Below are 18,849 nucleotides of genomic sequence, written 5' to 3'. Positions count from 1 at the left end.
ATTATCAGAGCAGCACAGTGCAGAGTGGTTGTGTGGGATTAGTGCCAGCACCAATGCCCAAGGTCCCTGCTGTGCTCTGGCTGTGTACCCCTCCCCTCCTGGGCTGTGGTGCAGGGGCATGGAGCTGTTTGGGGCATGTGTAGAGCTGTACAATGAAATAGCAGAGGCACCACTGCTTCCAAGAGAAAAGGGAAAGGGCAGAAAGGGACCAGGGCAGAGTGCCTGGGCATGAATGTGGGTGCACCAAAGCCAGTCCCCTCAGGCAGGGACCTGGCTTTGTCCATCACAGCTCAGAAACAGCCTTTATGAGCGGGCAGTAATGAAAATGCTGAGCGGGGATATCGCACTCTTGCTGTTGTGTTGGCTGCTCCACAGAGCTGAGGAAACAAGGTCAGATTAAATGTGTGTGGAGGAAGTTGGCAGGTCTCCTTTGGCTATAAAAGCAGCTGAAGTTCTTACTCTTGGATCTGGGTAGAGAAGGTCTGGTGGACAGTCCACATACCGCCTTATGCCTTTCAAATTAAGTGTGCTGGAAGGAGACGCTGGGAAATGCTGGATGGGCTCCTGACATTTTGTTTTTGTACCAGGGATGGGTGGACAGGAGCATGGTACTCTCCTAATTAATGCTAATGGGTCTGCTGCAGGGCAGGCACGTGGCTGGGACCATGTGCAGGGTGAGGGGTGAAGCTTGCAGGGGCAGGCTCCTGTCTCACAGGGTTTGCTGTCCTCCAGGAGAAGATTGGCTGGCGTAAGGAGGCGTCTCACCTGCTGGTCTTCACCACGGACGATGTGCCCCACATAGCCCTGGATGGGAAGCTGGGGGGGCTGGTGCAGCCCCACGATGGCCAGTGCCACCTGAATGAAGCCAACGAGTACAGCGCGTCCAGCCAGCTGGTGAGTGGGGCACGGGGCCCAGCCCTTAGAGACCTCAAGGGTTGGTGGACCTCTCTGGAGACCAGCCAACCCCTAGTCCAGCAGCTTTTGGCAAATGCAGTGCCTGGTTTAACCCAGCTTCTGCAATTTGCAAATGAAATTTGCTCTGCCCTTAGGCATTCCTCCATAGTGAGTGCTTCTGTGATGTTCAAAAATTAGTTGGTGACTTAGTGAGTTCCTTCAAAGTTCATTGCAAGGGGTGGAAAAGTAACTTGGTGTCTTGAAGAGCATTACATTTTGCCTGCAAAGGGTAGAGGAAACATAATATGTCACCCCTCTTCTAAAATATGTCTGAGGAGGGTGGAGTCTGAGGACTGTCCAGAGGACTCTTCCTGAGGCAGGTGTACCTACCTTAATGTTGCTACACTAGCAGGTACAACAGAATGCTGCTTTTATTCACAGCCTTTGAGCACAACACTAACATAAGTCTTAGTAATAATCAGGCAAACTAACCCTTTTTAAAAATTTAACTCAGTGGAGGAAGCTTCTGGGATGAATGAGCACTTGCCTGCCACTTCATTATCCCATCCTTCTGTAGAATAGTGCTTTATTCAGCAGATCACATACACTAATCATGATTTTTGTTCCCGAATGTCACCCTGTGAGGGGAGGGCAATCTGGATGGCCGTGTTAAGGTCAGAAGCTGGGCTCTGCAGTGGAATACCCTGTGCAATCCTACCAAGTGGATGTATATGTAAGGGACCACAGTCCCCAGCTGGCTCCCTTATGTGGAGTTAATGCTGGGGAGCTGGCATGGGGGATGCTGCCTTGGTGTTTCCATGTTTGAATCTCAGAGGCTCTCAGTCAGCCCTCCAGTCTTCAAGTAAATGAGATGTTTTTTCCCAAGGACAGCACTTCAGAAGCAGGTGTGAGTTTTAAACTCAAGCTGGTCTCTTGAAACTGAGCCCTAGTTCCTTATTTTGTTGCTAGAGCAGTGTCTCCTTGCCATCCTTTCTGCCTGGGAAATCTGCAGAATTAAAGAGCTTATTGTAATCTCTTTATGGTCCCAGTATGCAGAAAGAACAGGCAATGGATGTTTCTGCTTTGGGAGAAAAAAAATTAATACATTTCCACTTTTTGCAGTTCTAGATCTCCCTGCCTCACACCCCTTGAGCTAGCAGACATTTAGCACATGTGCATCTGCTGATGGCAAAATAGAAAGGGGAAAGAAATAAACCCAGTGTTTTGGGTATTGCTGTGGATAGTGGTATTGCCAGTCTTGTATTCTAGTGAGGAGTGCAGTAGAAATATTTAACAGATTTCTGATATTTTAGTTGGGATTGTGCTGGCACATGTGGGGCTTCATCCCACAACAAAACATGCCATGTGTCTGGAATGAATTTTGCTGTTGGGAAGAGAAGGGTAATGAAATTAGTCTTTGTTTCTGTTACCCATCAGTCTTTCTTCCCTTTTTTTTCCCTCTAGGATTATCCTTCCCTGGCACTTCTTGGGGAGAAACTTGCTGAAAACAATATCCACCTGATTTTCGCTGTTACGAAAAGTCATTACATCCTGTACAAGGTAAGTGCTGCTGAGCTGCCTGTGCTGGGGGGAAATTGAGGTGCCTCTTGAGGCCCTGAGGAGTGCAGGCAGCTGCAAACATGAGTGTGTGCAGTTATAAACACGTGTGTGCAGTGATATGGGTGCATGCATGTGGCCGCAGGCTGCCCAGTGCAGGCAGGCAAGGCTCAGCCCTGCAAGTCCTTTCAGCAGAAAGCACTAAAGCTGCTTAGAGCAAACAGATATATATGTGTTAGTGAGCATGTGAAGAGCTAAAATAGACTCCATGTTAATCTGGATGTTCGGACGGCTGCCAGCGTGCAGCGTGCCAGAGAGCAGAAACCTGCTCGGCCCATTCTGCAGTGACTTAATCCCATTACCTAATCATGCACAGCGTTTCTGCCCAGCTGTGTTTTTCCATCACGGAGTCCAGGGCCCTGACGTGCCACACACAATTTCAACTCTCCTGCCATTCCTGCTCTCCCCTCCAAAAGGAAAGTTGACCCAAGGCACAAAGACCAACCTGTGTCTAGAGCTGCCCTGCGGGGTTTTGCTGCTCTGCCGATGCAGGGTGTTGTTTCAGGCGGGGTCGCTTTTGGAAACCTCTGCTGAGGCCCTCGAGGCTCAAGTAGGAACAACAAGCAGCCGTGTTGCTATGGTTGGGATGCTGCTGTTCGCCCATGGGGAGAGGGAGGGCTGAGCTTGTTCTCCACCCCCTCTCCTGGGGATGCTCAGGATTGTGAGGGAAGTCGGGACAGCTGCTCCTCCCTCCCTGCAGTGCCAGCTTTCCCGAGTGCACGGCAGCTGGGTCTTGCCCTCTCCAGCACCAGAGACAGGTATGTTTGTTCCTGTCCCATGGCCATGAGCTTTGTTTAATATTTGACATGCTTCATTAGCAATGCTTTACTTTTGAAACCTCCACATTAATGGGAGCCAAACCATATCATGTACATCTCTGGGTGATGGGGCAGTGTGTGTGGCCTATCCCTGGCATGGGGTCAACCCCTCCCCATCCTCTGCTTTCTCCTCTGCACCTCAACATATTAATCTTTCTTCAATTATTTTTTTTTAAGAACTTTACCACTTTGATCCCTGGAACAACGGTGGAGATTTTGCACAAAGATTCCAAGAATATCATTGAGCTGATTGTCAAAGCCTACAACGTAAGTTCATTTTAATACCACAGCTGCTGAAGTCAGAAGTGCTAAGAGCTTGGCCAGCTCAGCTCCCCTCGGTGAGCTCCACCCAGCTTGGCTGTCTCCCTCCCCTGTCCTCTCCACACTGCTGGAGCTGGGATGTCCACCCTAGGAAGGGAAACAAGGTGTATGAGGAGGAAAAGAAGCATGGATACCCAAGAGAGCCTGTGGGACTGCAAATTTCACCTCATGTCTCTTACGTGCAGAATTACCCACAAAACACAGCCCCCATCTAAAACAGATCTTTCTCAGAGCATCCTACCAGTAGGTAAAATAGATTATTTCTTTGTTACTTGATGTTCAGAGGCCTCTCAAGGATGGGACCAGGTCCAGATAAGGTTGCATCCTTGTGTTGCCCTCTGTGCAGCCCACATTTGTTTTCAACACCCTATGAGTATCACCATGCTCTCAAAGGAGCCCTGCCTATGTGGCACTGCCAGTACAGCCTGCCCTGCCACAGTGAGGAGGACAGCAAGGGACCTGGAGTTGTACTACTGACCTGATGTCATCCATCTCCATGAAGATCAGGGGGGCAGATCAATTAGAAGCAGCTAAATTGCATGTTCATAGCATAGTTAGTGTCAACATTTGTGTTGATTGCTCCCTGAATTCTTATGGGTCAGGTCTTTGTGATCCTGCAAGGATATTGCTGGGTATTGGGTATGGAGATCTGGCCCCATAACAGGTCAGCCCTCAGGTAGAGTTGCTCATGCATGGAACCTGTGGGCACAGCTTTCAATGGCTGCAAGATTTTCTTGGTGCTATGTTCATTAGTGCAGAGAGTCAAGAATTTCTTTGGAGGAGTTTACACATCCAGAATCCATGTAGGGTTGTGGCGTGCTCTGTGTGATCTGTAAAGTTCTTCTTTCCTTTCCTCCAGCTTCCTGCAGTTTAAGCAGCATTTGGTTATGCCCTTGGGAAGAGTGGTTCCCAAGGCTTCACCCTCTGAGGAAGGTGATAAACAGTTAATGCTGCTAATGAGGCCCAGGAGATACTGCTAATCAAAAGCCCAGTTGTCCCAGTTTGTCCCCTTGAGGTAGAAAGGTCTTGTGGCTGAGATGCTTGGCTGGAGAGAAAGAAATTAATATTTATTCCACATTGACTTTGCTTGTGGCCTCAGTACCATCACGTGGAAGCGTCCCTTGGCCTTGTTTTTGCAGGTGTAAGATGCATTCACGCCTCCATTTCACCACCCCTCAAGCTTTTGCAGATCAGTACAAACTGATGAAAACCATTGGGAATCCTGTGGCTGTGCCGCTGTCCTTCCTTCTCTTTGCTTGTGAGCTTTCCAGCACAGCTGGCTGGAAACCACTTGTGTGCTTAGATCAAGGTGCCCCATGGAATGAGCTCTGTGTGATGACTGACTGCTGACACTGGGGTTAGTTTCTTACCTGTTCAGCTGGGTGGTGGGTGTGGGCTGGGACCCTCAGGAGTGCTGGCAGGAGCTGGCAGCTCCCACCTGTGCCACAGTCAGCCCGGGGCCACCAGAAACCTGGCACTTGCCCAGCCCATCTCCTCTTGGTAGCTTTGTTTTTTTCCTGAAATGACTGAGGAAATTCTCACTGAGGGAGATGGCTGAAATTCTGTTTCCCAAATGGGAGTGAATGTTTTTGTATTCCCTGTGTAAAGGAAGGTCTGAGCCTGGAGAAATCCTTCATCTGCAACAGGGACTATCTTCTCCTGCAGGGTGGCAGTGGCTGATGTTCTGGGCCTGGGCTCAGTCCCTCCCTTTCAGTGTTTTGTCCAGCTCTGGTTCTCTCTCATCTGCTTCCCCTCACCCATGTGCACATCAGACTTGCCCAGGGCCTACGTTACCCTCAAGGTCGCTTTTCCCCATCTCTTCATCTTCTATCTCCCTTTTCTGCCCAGCATGCTGTCCCATCTCCCTCATCCCACCAGGTGTGAACAAAAGAGATTAGTCTGCTTTGTCCCTGCCCTTCCCCCAAATCTCAACATACCTGGGAATTGGAAAGCTCATGGGAGGCTGTGCCCAGACACGGGGCTGGGTTTGGACTGACGAGAGCAAATGGGATGCTGGTTTAAGAAGCACTTTCCTGAACCAAATCCAGGCAGGTTGTGGGAGTGTTTCTTGTTGCAAGCACCAGTAGCCCTGCGTGGTGTGGTGGCTGTGGTGTTGTGAGAAGACACTGGTGTGTGACAGTGCCAAGGGGCTGATAGTGATGGCACTGCATTTAGGGTAACAGCACAACTCTGTAGGGTTAATAAGAGGACTTGGCATCCGTGTAGGAACATAGGATGAGCTTGTGCGAGGTCATACTGAGGCCTGGCCTGGTGTCCTGTTTTCTGCCATGTTACTGATGGGATGCTCTGGGAGAGAAGACAGGGGAGCACATCAGTGTAGCAGCTAATTTCTACAGGATGGTTTGGGGTGGAGCAGTATCCATGGATTAATTGGCAATTGGTGCACACAGTGTTCAGCCCACGGGCAGTGAATGTTCTGTATGCTTCAGGTTGCTGCCCCATGAAAGGCTTCTCTACAGTGGAGAGATGGGAAATTATTCCTTTCTTTCCTCAAGGACTGTTTAGATTTACCTGGCAAAAACTCATTTATTTCCTGCACATTTCTAGAAACACTGGCTCTTTGCTGGCATGTGAACCCTGCTTTTGTCATCACATGTGGGGTCTGAATTAACATTTTCCTTAATCTGGCCTCTTTGGTGAGGGCTGGGGACAAGGGGAAGAGGGATGGAGCTGCAATCTGGCTTTGGATAATAAGCATATTTGTACAAAAAGCTCCATTTTGAAAAACTTTGTTGTTTTTGGACACCACTGGTATAAAAATCAGTTCCAGCCATTGGAAGAATTAAACAAAACAATGTCATTCTGAATTAATATTTATAAACTTCATTTTGTTGTGACTTAAAAAGTCTGTGTATGCAGCAGGGCAGAGAGTTGTGAAGCAGAAGAAAGGGGTAGAAGCACACCAAAACCTCACAAATGGAAAATGCTCTTCACTTTGAAAAGTTTTTTCAAAGAGATTTTTCATTCATTTTTTCCCATGGTGCTGTTTCCAGCTTACACTTATGAAAGGGTTCTTTTTGTTCAGCTTTTCCTTCTAAGAGGGAGAAGACATTTTTCTGACCAGTTGGGTAAAATGAAGAAAGCAGGACAGAGTGAGTGCAGTTTCATGTCCTCTCTGTGCTGCACAACAGGCATTGTAGCACAGCTGCCAGTGGAGAGGCAGGCTTTGCACTTTGCTCAGGAGCTGGTTTATGGGGAGGAGAAGGTGCAGTGTGCACAGAAAGCTGTGGCCTTCAGAGATATTCTGTTGTGGTCAAGAAGATTTTCTTCTTGTGCATTCATGTATTTCTGATACTGGCTGCAGTGTCCATTACACCTGTCCTAGAGGTCATAAGCCACCTGCAGGGGTGGTAGGCTGCTCCCTGTGAATCTAGTTGTGATCATCAGAAGTCTTCTGGCCTGGTTAAGTCAAACTCAAATGTCAGCGTGTGTGCAGGGGTGATTTTTTTCATATAGGTGCAGAGATGTCCTACCCACCCTCTGGAAACACCAGGAGAAAAGACTAAAGGAGAAGAAACCTTTCTGTCTTTGGGAGCTTGATGGTTTGCTTTCCCATTGTGTTTCCAGAGTATTCGATCCAAGGTGGAGCTCACAGTCTGGGACAGCCCTGAGGACATTGGCTTGAGCTTCACTGCCACATGCCAGGATGGGCTGTCCTATCCCGGCCTCAGGAAGTGTGGGGATCTCAAAATTGGAGATACGGTGAGTCTGCTTTCAATCTCTTCCCTGGAGAGGCTGTTTCCCCTGCTTCCCTTGGTTGATGAGTGGTCCTGGGCAATAAAACACAGTTTTGTCCATTTTTTCCCTGCTTTCCTCATGATGATATAGAAACCCACAGAGAGTGGCTCTGCTAGAAGCAGTTCTGGGTGGTGCAGGTCAGTCCAAGGTGAGCTGTGAGGAAAGGGGGAATACAGGCATCTTGTCTACAGTAGTGAACTAAAGGTCCTGATCATGCAGCAGGATGCAATAGTCAAAAATGGGCGTTTTTCCCTTTATCACAGATATTCACATCACACTCTCACCTGTGAAATTCCATGGGCAGCTCTCCTGTGTTCAGTTCCTAGGTTATTGAAAGGCAGCACAGACTGAAATAAATGTTAACATGGCATAATCCATCCCGTGCTTTTTAAAAAGCAGTGAAGCTAAGCTTTGCTTGTTTAAATTGAGTATTGATGCAGATAAATGAGTTGCTGGCCTGCAGGGCTAGGGCAGGAAGGATCGGGTCAGTGAGGAACCGCCTCCCTTTCTTCAGACTTTTGCTGTCTGAGGCCATGGGTGTGGGCTCGTTAGCAGCCTGATTGCCTTATTTGAGAAGAGTGGCTTTGCAAACATTCCAGAGCTCTCAGTGCTCTGGCATATAAATATTGTTTGAAAGAGTCAACAGTTGCTGGAGTTTTACCTCACCAAATAAGGATCATGTGAGGTGTTAAATAGAGAGGTGGCCGTGCTTTTTAAACTGAATTTCCGGGCTCTTGGACAGGTGGGTAAAAGCAATACCTGTAGCTCCTTGTTCCTACAGCAAAACTTGAACCCCCAAGGAAGCAGAGTCAATCTGGTGGTTGATCCTGGGCTCCCAGCTCTGGCAGGAGCAGGAGCATTGTTCCAGCTGGTGCAGCTTGTGCTATAAAGGGTCTGGTGTGAGTGCAGGAGGGACCTGGCACTGTCACTGCTCCATTTTTGGGGCACCCTGAGTGTCGAGGTGCCTGCACAGGCAGAGATGCCACAGGACTGTGGGGTCGTGTACCTCCACCCTCTCTTTTCAGCTGCTTTCTGCTTCCACGTGGCTTGAGATTTGACTCCTGCTAAGAAAGTTTCCCCAAAGAGGATAATGCTGGCACTGGACCCTAATCTGCCAGGGTTTAGTCCTGGGGCTGTGGGTGTCAGCGGGTGAAAGGGAGCAGGATTACCCTGATCTCCTTAGCTTGCTTTCTGATCTCCTCCTCTGTAATTTGAGCTTCTATCCTAATTGCTTCAGGCCTTGGGAATGGGAGGGGGTCAAGGGAGGTTTCCTGGGGGTGCAGCTCTCCTGTCAGGGGTGGCTGCTGTGTCTTCGTTGGCACATCGCCCCTTGACCTGTGGGACAGTGAAGTCAGTGAGAGCTTAAGGTGACCCCCAAACGTCCCCAGAGAGAAAGCATTCCTTCCTGCAGCCTAGGAAGGGGTCTCATTTCCTTGGAATAAGGTTAATCCTCCTTGCTAACTGGCAGTTCTGGGCAGTGCTGGCCAGCCCTAACAAAGAGCAGGATTAAATCGGGGGCCAAGCAAGCAACCAAAGTATGGTCTTGGTTTTCTCAAGGAGAAAATCCCTGACACTGGATTGTAGCAACATAAAACAAGTAGAGGTGTGATGTATAACCATTTAATGATGTGTACAACCCTTCTGAAGCCAGGCTTGATAGAAGCATCCATTAAAAATGGCCTGTGAGCAGCATGCCAAAAGCTTGGGACTGTGGGGCTGATACACATTTCCACACGCAAATCAGGAGTTCCATAAAACCTTCTAAATCCATGATCTTATAGGCACATTGGGTTCTTTGCTGTGCTGGTTAGATCTTTGATAGTGCTTGTTTTGAGAGAGTTTTCTATTTTTAATGGCATGAAAACTGGGCTATTTGCTAGAGTTTTGCTCAGTTTATTTCATGGGAATAGGCAGGTTCCTTCCCACTGCACAGAAACCAGTGGTGCCTGATGGGGAAAATTGCTGTGAATGGCTGACAGAGAGTTTTAAAATGCTTTCGATGCCCAGCCCCTCATGGGATGAACAGGTGCTGGTGCATTGAGCTGCAGGTGCCCTGTCTGGGGCTTTTCTTCACACCTGGGAATGGAGCTCTGCCGTGCTGAGCTGGGCCCCGTTCCCTGGAATTGCTCCGTGGATTTTCCCCAGGACGTTCGCTGTTCCCTGCTGGGGAACACGGCTGACAGCTGCTCTGGGGCCGTGCCTGTTACCTTACATCTCCCCTCAGGTTTCCTTCGAGGTGGCCGTGGAGGCGCGGAGCTGCCCTGCCGAGGACACGGCCCACACGTTCACCATCAAGCCGGCCGGCTTTCGGGACACGCTGGAGGTGGCCGTGACCTACAGCTGCCTGTGTGGCTGCACGGGCCGCGCCGCTCCGGCCAGCGGCAAATGCAGCGGCAACGGGACCTACAGCTGCGGCCTGTGCCAGTGCGAGCCCGGCTACCTGGGGGCCCGCTGCGAGTGCGAGGAGGGGGCCAGCGGCGACCTGCACCACGGCCTGTGCCGTGAGGCCGAGGGCAAGCCCCTGTGCAGCGGCAGAGGGGAGTGCAGCTGCAACCAGTGCCTCTGCTACGAGAGCGAGTTTGGCAACATCTACGGGCCCTTCTGCGAGTGCGACGACTTCTCCTGCGCCAGGTACAAGGGAGTCCTCTGCTCAGGTAGGAGCCTTTCCTCCCTTGCGGCCTCCGTGTTGTAGCAGCGCAAAAACTGCCCCAAAACGGGGAAGGTTGCTGGGCTGGAGTGTACGGGGAATCTGCTCTGTTGCTGGAGGTGTCCGTGCTCCATTTCTTTTCCTTATGGGAAAAAGAGGGAGAGGTTTAAATGCATCCACAGTTAAGAGAAAAAATTGCATTATCTTCATCAGAACTGGGTTTTGAGCATTGGAGTCAAAGGCTCCCTCCCTGCAGGCTTGTCTGCTGCCTGGGTCCCACGGAGATGAGCAGAGTCTTGGCTTTGGTGTTGTTAATTCGATGTAACTGTGCACATCTCTTGCACACTGATGTATTTCCTTAGGAGAGTGTAAACCAGCACAGGCTTGAATCCTCTGAGGCTTTTTTGATGTTTTCATGGGTTGGTTTTTCCTATGTGTGCCATCCTTCCCTGCCTAGGCAGAAACAATCTTCTTTTAAAGATGAAGTATTTGGCGCAATCCCCTGGTGCATCACAGGTGAAAGGAAAGATTGTGTTTCAGGCTGTTACTTATTAGAGAAAATCCGTTTTAAAGATTCCTAAAGCTGTTTTTTGTATGGATTTTTCTCCCACTGGGAAAACAAGTCATTCACTGGGAAAGCTGTAACCAGGCAGCTTTGCTTAAACAAAGGTAGAAGAGTTATTTAGCTGTGTTTGCTAAAATGGTTTTAGCAAACCCCATCAGTCCAAGGTCAAATAATTTACCTTGAACATAATTGCCTGGATTAGCCCTCAGACAGAATTCTCTTAGTTAGATCAGGCCAAAGGGTTGTTCTTTAAAATTTGCCTGCTTTCAAGCAAGTGAAATATTTCTGTAGCTAAAAACCTTGGACAAAAATTCCAAACAAGTGTAAGCTTGGAAAAAATAGCTACTTTTTATATTTTCTCTAGGGAAGTGGTGTTTTTTTCCACTGCTGTTTATCTTACCCTGCATATTTCAGAGTGGGGCATTAAAGCTTTGGTTGCAATTTTCTGGCTGTTTGAGGCAGTTGTGTTGTTAGGTGGAAAGAGGATGTTTGTGTTAATTTTCCTGTAGCCTGGCTAGTGGTTTTGTCACTGCTGAAGATGAGGCAGACAATGCTCTGGGTTTGGAATTGCCCTGGAGATCCCCGCTGCAGAGCAGTGGGTAAGGCCAATTCCACCCTGGCAGTGACTGCCCAGACTGGGGGTCTGTGGGGCTCTCGCTGCTGGTGCATGAGTGGAAAGATGGGGGAGCAAGCAGGAGAAAGGTTTTTGAAAGTAGATGGGGGGAAAAATTAACCTCAGCAGTGAGGTAATTAGGAGCACTACTGTCTGGAATTCTCCAGAAGACCAATTGCTTTGATAGCATCATCCCACCCAAAAAGCGAGCGGGGCAGCAATGCTATAAAGCGAGGTTGTGAGTTACTGCTGTAGCAGTTGCTGCAAGGGAAGGACACTCTGCTCAAATTTCCTTTTCAGCAGGAGGGCCAGAGCTCCACAGGAAAGCAAGTTCTGTATCTTCTGCTGCACCTGCTTGCTTCTGTCCCTCTGGGGATGTCTGGTGCTGGGAAGAGCAGCATAGCTGGTTTGTGACTTGCTGAAGTCTTTTAAAGTAATTTAAAAGTCCTTTTTATAGTTATGAAAGAAAACAAAGGGTAGGCTGAGGCCAAGCAAGCTCTTTGCTTGAGGGATGGGATGGAGTCTGGCATGGCTGCATGAGGTGGTTTGTTGGCTTTTTTCTTTTCCATAAATTCCAGCACTCATGGTGCTAAATCTGAGCTGTAGTAAGTGCTGTGCCAATGACATAACATTTTGAGGTGGCTTTGTCAGGCCAAGAAGCTTGGGATTTATCAGCCCGCCACATGCTTGCATGGCAGGGCTATGCCCAAAGCTGTGTTTAGTTCAGCACTGAACATCTCTGTCCACCAGCATGTGTAGTAGACTTGGCCAGAAGAGTTTGGGTGATGTCTTGGGGCAGGTTGATTCCCAGGGCAGTTGGTACAGTGGCTGGTTGCTGTTTTTGTTCCTGCTAGGGGGTGAAAGGACACCCTGCTCTCTCACTCTGTCTTTTCCTGGGAAAAAAAGATTGAAATTCCTGGGTCCATTTATAAACGTTGGAGCCTCATTTTGTCAGCATTTGAGAGGAGAGATTCCTTCATCTGCACCTGCAGACAGTGCTGCCTATGGCTCCAGTCCTTTTGTAGTCCCCCTCATGAAGTGGAGAAGCAGATTTTAGATGAGAAAAAGTCTAAGGAATCAGCAATAATTTAATTTCTGTTAGTGGGAGGTTTAATGTCCCTCCTGCATTGGTGAGGTAGGTGGGAAAAGGGAGTAATTTATAATGTGGAGTAAATGTTAATTCAAATTGAATCCAACTCAGAATCAGTGTCACTTGGTCAGTAATAAGTGGCATTTGTTCTGCCTCTCCCCAAGTCCAGTTAACAGCTCCAGAGTAGCTGTTTCAAACCATTAATCCAGCTTCTGGAGGGGCCATAGGGGGTGGGTCGCACAAGTGTTCTATTCTTCCAGAAGAAACGTGGCTGGATTGATTATCTGCAGCACTGTGCTCTGATACAGCAGGCAGAGGCTTCCCAAACTCTCAAATGCTTTACTCCCAGTTTTTCTTTGGGTGGAGAGGTTGCCTTTTTGCATTGAGGTCTTTGGCATGTCACTCTGCTCTGAAATGTGGGTGGCTGTGGGAGAGGGGCAGAAAGCCCTCCTGCCTGCAGCTGGGTTGGGGAAGGGGCAGCTGGCTGCACAACCCACAGGCTTTTGAACTCCTTGGCTGCCTGCCAGGCAGTTTGACAAAGGAGGAAACATCTCTGCCCTAATTGCATTCCTGAAGGTCCCATAAAACTAGGTGGCAGGAGGGGGGAGAGGCCCCAGTAAGGGCATCACACATTTGCCTCTAATGAAGAAAGACTGGCTTGTTGGAGGCCAAGCTTCATTAGCTTCAGTTGCTCCAGACCTATTTTTTCTTGGATGAAGGGGGACACAGAGTAATATGGCATCATATGGGTCTCTAAAGAAGTATCTCCTTAACTACCACCACTGTTCCCCAGCTCCTTGTGTGAGTGTCATTTGTGCTCTGCAGCCCAGGGCTCTGGTTGTGCACATGCAGATATCTAATTACAGAAGAACACTCATCATGCTGCAGCCCTTCCTCCCCCTAAAACACAAAAGATCTCATCCCAAAAATCCATACTGCCTGAGCAAAACGGCAGCTACTGATGGAGGTCCAGCTTTGAGGAATCAGGTCTTGTGGTTTCTCTTCTTCATTTTTTTTAAGCATTGGACAGTAATTCAGATTTATAAACAGTTTTGCACCTGTAAATGAAGCCCTTCAGTGTCTCTCTGGCTTGTAAGCAGCTGTGAGCATCTGAACTGGTTAAGGTGACAGCACAATGGGGATGCCTTGGAGCACAGGAGCTACTCTGGCCTCCCTTACCAGCACAGGGCTTCCAGTGACACAGAAAACTCAGGTCAGCAATAAAGCATCAGGTGTCAAACCTGCAAGTACATGCAAGTGCCAGAGTCACTTCTGAGATGGGATATGGGAAGAGACAGCTCATTGAAAATTTGGGGTTTATTTTGCAGAGAATAACCAAACTGATGTGTGATGCAACTCCAGCTGCCCTGCAGAAACCACTTCAAAAACTGCTGAGTTCATACAAGTCCTCAGTATTTACTTCTGAGTGCTTCCTCTCTTGGTTGTAGTAAATGGGGAAGCTCAGGGAGGTTTTAGCCTGTACTAAGGCCCAGGGAGATAAGGCTTTTTTGTTTTGTATTGTTTTGTTTTAGCACAGCCTCAAATTAGAAACCTCACTCATGCTTTTGCAATTTGTTTTCACTGACCCAGTCCATAATGCATTTAACAGCCAGTGGGATGATGGCTCAGTGCCAGTGTCCCAGTTTCTGGTCCTGCATTAGAGCCCCATGCTTTGAGAGTAGCACTTGGGTTTGATTCCTCTGCTGGTATTTGGGGATTTGGATGAGATCTGTTACTCTACAAATCACTGTGCCCATGGACACATTGTCTGGAATTAGACTTTCTTCCACAGATACTTTTGTAGTTACTATTTACCTACCCACTGTCCTGGGTGGTAATAGTAACTGCCTCTTGGATGGAGGATGTTGGTGTGCATCTGAAAGCTCAGATGTGAGAATAAAGGTGATCCACATCTTTCAGACACACAACAGCATTTTACTTTTGGTCTTAATTATCTTCATTCCTAATGCCTAAACTTTTACCAGAAGCCACTGTTAAGAAATAAATGGGTAGCATTTGATTTATTAACCTCTGAGGTGCAGGTGATGTGGTTTGGGAAGGAAGGAGAACTTCTTTTGTGCCCACTGTCAGTGGCTGTGCTGTGGGTGGGGTGGCTTTTGACAAGTGTACCCCTGCCAGAAGGGAAGAGGGTGGCCTGTGGCAGAAAGAAGAGAGGGAACAGAGCCTAAACCACATCTGCAATTTTTCCTTTTAAGTCACGTCACGTCTTGTTATCTGTAGGTTTTTCTGAGCACTGCCTAGTAAAAGAGAACCTGAAGGGGAGAGACAAAAGGACCATATAAATATGGAAGTTAAAAATAATCCTTTGGCTGTTGCTAAGTGCTAGTGCAGCTGTGAGCCAGGCAGCTGCAGGGAGATGCAGCTCCGTCTCTGGGGCGGCTGCCCCGCAGGTCAATCCCGCTCTGCTTCCCATGTGGGAGGAGGATGGGGAGCACACATCTACCAGCACATTTGAGCCTTATTTTGGTGACAGAGGATGCAGTCAGCTCGGGTCACTGTGCTGTAACCTCACAGTACCAGTTGCTTTGTGAGTAGTCCCAGTCATTAGCAGCAGGTTGGGGGCTCAGGGGTCAGTGGCTGCGGGTGCTGTCAGGGTGCAGGGCATGGGAGGGTGGTTTGGGGTGAGCAGAACCAAGTAAAGTCCTCTGAAACAAAACCTGTATCATTTGGGTGTTGTAGCACTGTGAATGCCCCTTTCCCCACCCAAGAGCAGGGTAGGAGACAGGGAGCTGAAGACAAGTCTGGGCTGGAAGACACAGCAGTCTGTGTATGTGGTCACAGGGTGTCCATGGCTCCTTGGCAGCCCACAAACCTGGTTTCAGGCACCCTGAGGTCTGTTGCCTACAGTGTCACTTGTGGAGCCCAGGGGACCTTATGCCCAGAACAGACAAGGAGATGGCACTGCTGTACCATTTCTCTTTCATAGTCTGGTCAAAACTCAGTCAGACTGCAGGTTTATCTTCAAGCTTCCTAAAGACCTTTCTCCTTGGTGCATTCCCATCTGGCCTTTCCTTTTATAACCTGCAGGAGCTGCTCAGCCAAAGGTCCTGTCCTGAGAGGTCTGCGTGCCAGAGAATAAATGGATAAAACAAAACAGTCCCCTGAATAAGAAGGAAAAACAAACCTCTGACTTGCTGAGTCCCATAGCTGTGAGGAGCTGAGGCCAGCACATGTCCCTGGTGTCACTACTGGGTGGGCATCCCCTCTCCAGCTTACATCCCTCCTGCACCTGTGAAACAGTTCCAGTAAGAATAGACTACAAACATTCAGTAAGAAACAATTAAATGGGGCATCTCTGCTGTCCTGTTCCTTTTCTGGGGTTAAAAAGCTGTTCTACTGACAGACATCACGTGGCTTGCTGTAAAGAAATGGAAGGTTTAGATCAGCTTCATTTATTCCCATCCAGTGGGTCAGCCTAAACAACCTGTAAGGACCAGGTCAACAGGAGCAGGCAGGGCTGAGGACTGTGGTGGGGCAGAGCAGTCAGCTGAATCCACCTTTATCCTGCCCAGACTGATGCCACTCTTGCCGTGCTTACAAGCTCCCTGCAGATGCTGTTTGGCTGTGTGTCCAGTGTCATTTGGCTGCACGATATCTAAGTCCCAAATCAAGAAAAAGGCCTTTTTTTTTAAAAAAAAAAAAAAAGTGTTTCTTTAAACCAGATCTTTTCTGAGCCCAGCTGTTGAACTGTTGGTATTCCTGCATTCCTGCTTGCCCTCCTGCAGAGCATGGGGCTGCCTTGCTTTTGCAACATTTTGGAGCAGCAGAACATGATTACTCAAGCAGTGATTTACAAAAAATTTCCACAGGTGAGGAAGGAACTGTGGACGTACCTGCTGCTGCTGACACATGTGGGAAGTTGGCTTTTAGGCCTTGTTCTGGCAAGGTGTCTGAGCACTGGGGTCATCCTGGGCTGCTTCCCGAGGTGCCTTGGGTCTGGCCATGCTTTACCAGACAGCAGTGAGCTCTGAGAGCAACACTTGAAACCTCTCAGCCTTTAGTGTGGAGTGTCATTGAGAAAGTCTGCCCTTCACACAGTGTGAAGAGGAGGAGAAACTGCAGAGACATGTCTGGGACACGCTTACCTCACACTGTAGAAAGCCTGCGGTGCTCTGTGCTTGCATCATGTGCTTGCTGTGCCAGGGTGGCACCTTCTGTGCAGGGAAGGTTTATTTGAGGGCAGGGACACCCAGCCCTGAGCTCCCAGATGATTTGAAAGGCTGTAGAGAGATTCCACCCTTGAGTTGTGTGAGTGACTGGCTGGCAGTAGCATTCCACTATAGCAGTGTTTGGTTTTAACTTGTAGGCAAAGGGTTTCTGAGCATTAGCCAGGACCAAAATCAGCAGGGTGTCCCATGGTGTTCTGGGTGTGCTTATCTCCAGGAGCTGTGGCTTATAGTCCCAATGCAGAGAGGGGTTGAGAGCTACATTGGAGGTGTTTGCACTACAAATTTCATCTTCATGAAGGCTGGCACACAGATCCTCAGTGGCCTTTTGGAGGAGCATAGGGCTGACTCAGTGCATGTATTTACTCACATCTTCAGTCTTTGGCTGGCTCCTGAAACTGCTTCCTCCCAGGGCATCCTTTCCATCCTTCCCCAATTTTTCTCTTCTTCTTCCTCTCCAAGTTTATTTTTTCCCCTTTAACCTGGTTTCTCTTCTGTTTTCAGTTTAATACTGAGTCATGTGCCACTCTCCTCCAAGAGTGTATGCCTCCCCATCCTGCTCCCTGTCTTTTCAAAAGGCTGAAGATCCCAGTGTTCAAATGGCCTCTGGGTTGAGACAAACAGCATGGGGTGACCCTTGTCTGCTAGCTGTGACCTGTGAAAGCATGGCCAGTGCTTGTAGCTGCAATGTAAAAATGCCTGGTCCCCCCTCTAATTGCACTGCTAACAGCCCCCGTGCTGTGCTTCAGGTCAGAGGTGGCTGCAGGTCAGTGCAGGTGGATGGTTTTTAGCTAGAATGCTCTGTGCTCCATCAAAGAACTCTAGATTTCTTTCATAGCAACTGCATGCAGTATTTGGTATTACACCACCAGGCATTAGCATTGCACCGTTGCCTGTTAAATATTATTGATTATTGTGGAGTTGGACTCTGCCAATCAATCATCAAATCTTCATCAAATGATGATTCCATTCCATCAGTGCTGTGCTTATTCCTTTTGTTCCTTGGTGTTTCGGGCAGCAGACATACCCTGTCTGTCCCACCTTGCTCACACCAAGGGTTTGTGTTGGCTTTTCACTGAAACACAGCTGAGCTGGAGATTCTCTCCCCAGTGTATGGAGTACTGCTCTCCCAGAGTCTCTATTCCTGACACGAAAGGGCAAAGCTGCCCCTTTTTACCCCTCCTTTCTGCCTGCCCAGGCTCTGATTGCTGTCCAAGCCTTGCCGCTCCCCCCAGATCTGGCAGCAGCTCCTTGAGGGCCAACCCGCACAGAGAGCTGCTGTTCCTGCCTCTTTTCACTGCAGTTTCTCCTTGTCCCTGAGCGGACCTTTAGCAAGTGTTAATGCATGCTAATGAAGCATTAAATGCCCGGGCAGAATTAAAGAATACAGGAGTGACGTCTTTGACATCTTCATGGGAGCCAGAGCTCCATCCTTGGGGCACTGCTCTTAAAGTGGCACACCATGTGAGCTGTCATTGAAGATTCATGCACATACCCAAACCCCTTGTCCTGTGCAGCTGCCCCCTGCCAGGGCAAAAAACCCCACAGAAACCCTGCCAAGGTGAACTCAGAAAATAAAGTTTAGATGGTCATAGAACAAGCTGGCTTTAAATGCTCTACTGGCCAGCATCTTGTGAGTTTGGTGTCTGAATTTGGTCTCTCTGGTGATAGTTACTGACAGAAATGCACATTTGGAAATTAATGTTGTATTTGGGGTTTTAAGGCAGGTGAAAGCCTCAGACCAGCAGTTGAGTGGAATTTTGTGTGTCTGCATTTCTTGACATGCACTGGCAACCTGTGAATTTTGCTCAGTTTCATTTAAAAAATTGAGCTTAAGTAATTCATCTGAAAGGGAAGTGCAGCACATGCTGTTGTGTTCATTCTTTCTCCTTTTTCTTTTTTTTCTCCTTTGTCTTATTTTGAGTGGTATTCTCACTTTTTTCAGGTACTTTTTAAAGGGAGATATCTGTAACAAAACCATGGACCTTTGGTGAACTTGCACCAAATAATGTGTTTGCATCTAAACACAGAACTAGGCAAGGCTCCCATGGCACTGCATTTTGCAGAGAAGAATCCCTCTGTGCTCCAGAGCCCACTCCTCTCAACAAGGTCCAGCTGAAAGGACATTCAACCCACTTGTGCTTCAGCAGGATGTTAAGGAATTAAACTGCTTTTTATTTGAAGGATGGACCTGAACCATAGAATTTGACCCTGGAGTTTAGGAATTTGGGATCATGAAGCTTTGTTTTTGGAGACAAGTTTTATTTTAAGAACATCTCTGGAGGTTTTTTGGGTGGTAGGAGCTGATAGGAGTCAGCTCAGGCATCAGAGTGGGAGG

At 48.4% G+C, this 18,849-nt stretch overlaps 1 protein-coding gene across 1 annotated transcript in view; it reads left to right on the top strand.

The window, feature by feature from the left end:
• Positions 1-18,849, top strand: part of ITGB5 (integrin subunit beta 5) — a 56,953-nt gene that overhangs the window by 24,931 nt on the left and 13,173 nt on the right. The window contains exons 6-10 of the mRNA XM_019007500.1: positions 733-894; positions 2,359-2,454; positions 3,507-3,596; positions 7,239-7,373; positions 9,634-10,063. Of these exons, the coding sequence (XP_018863045.1) occupies positions 733-894; positions 2,359-2,454; positions 3,507-3,596; positions 7,239-7,373; positions 9,634-10,063 (913 nt within the window). The remainder of the gene's footprint in view (positions 1-732; positions 895-2,358; positions 2,455-3,506; positions 3,597-7,238; positions 7,374-9,633; positions 10,064-18,849) is intronic.

The sequence above is a fragment of the Parus major genome, chromosome 7 (assembly GCF_001522545.3).
Source record: "Parus major isolate Abel chromosome 7, Parus_major1.1, whole genome shotgun sequence".
Taxonomy (NCBI): Eukaryota; Metazoa; Chordata; class Aves; order Passeriformes; family Paridae; genus Parus; species Parus major.
The sequence above is the reverse complement of the archived record's forward strand: the minus strand, read 5'-3'. Positions and strand labels throughout refer to the sequence as shown.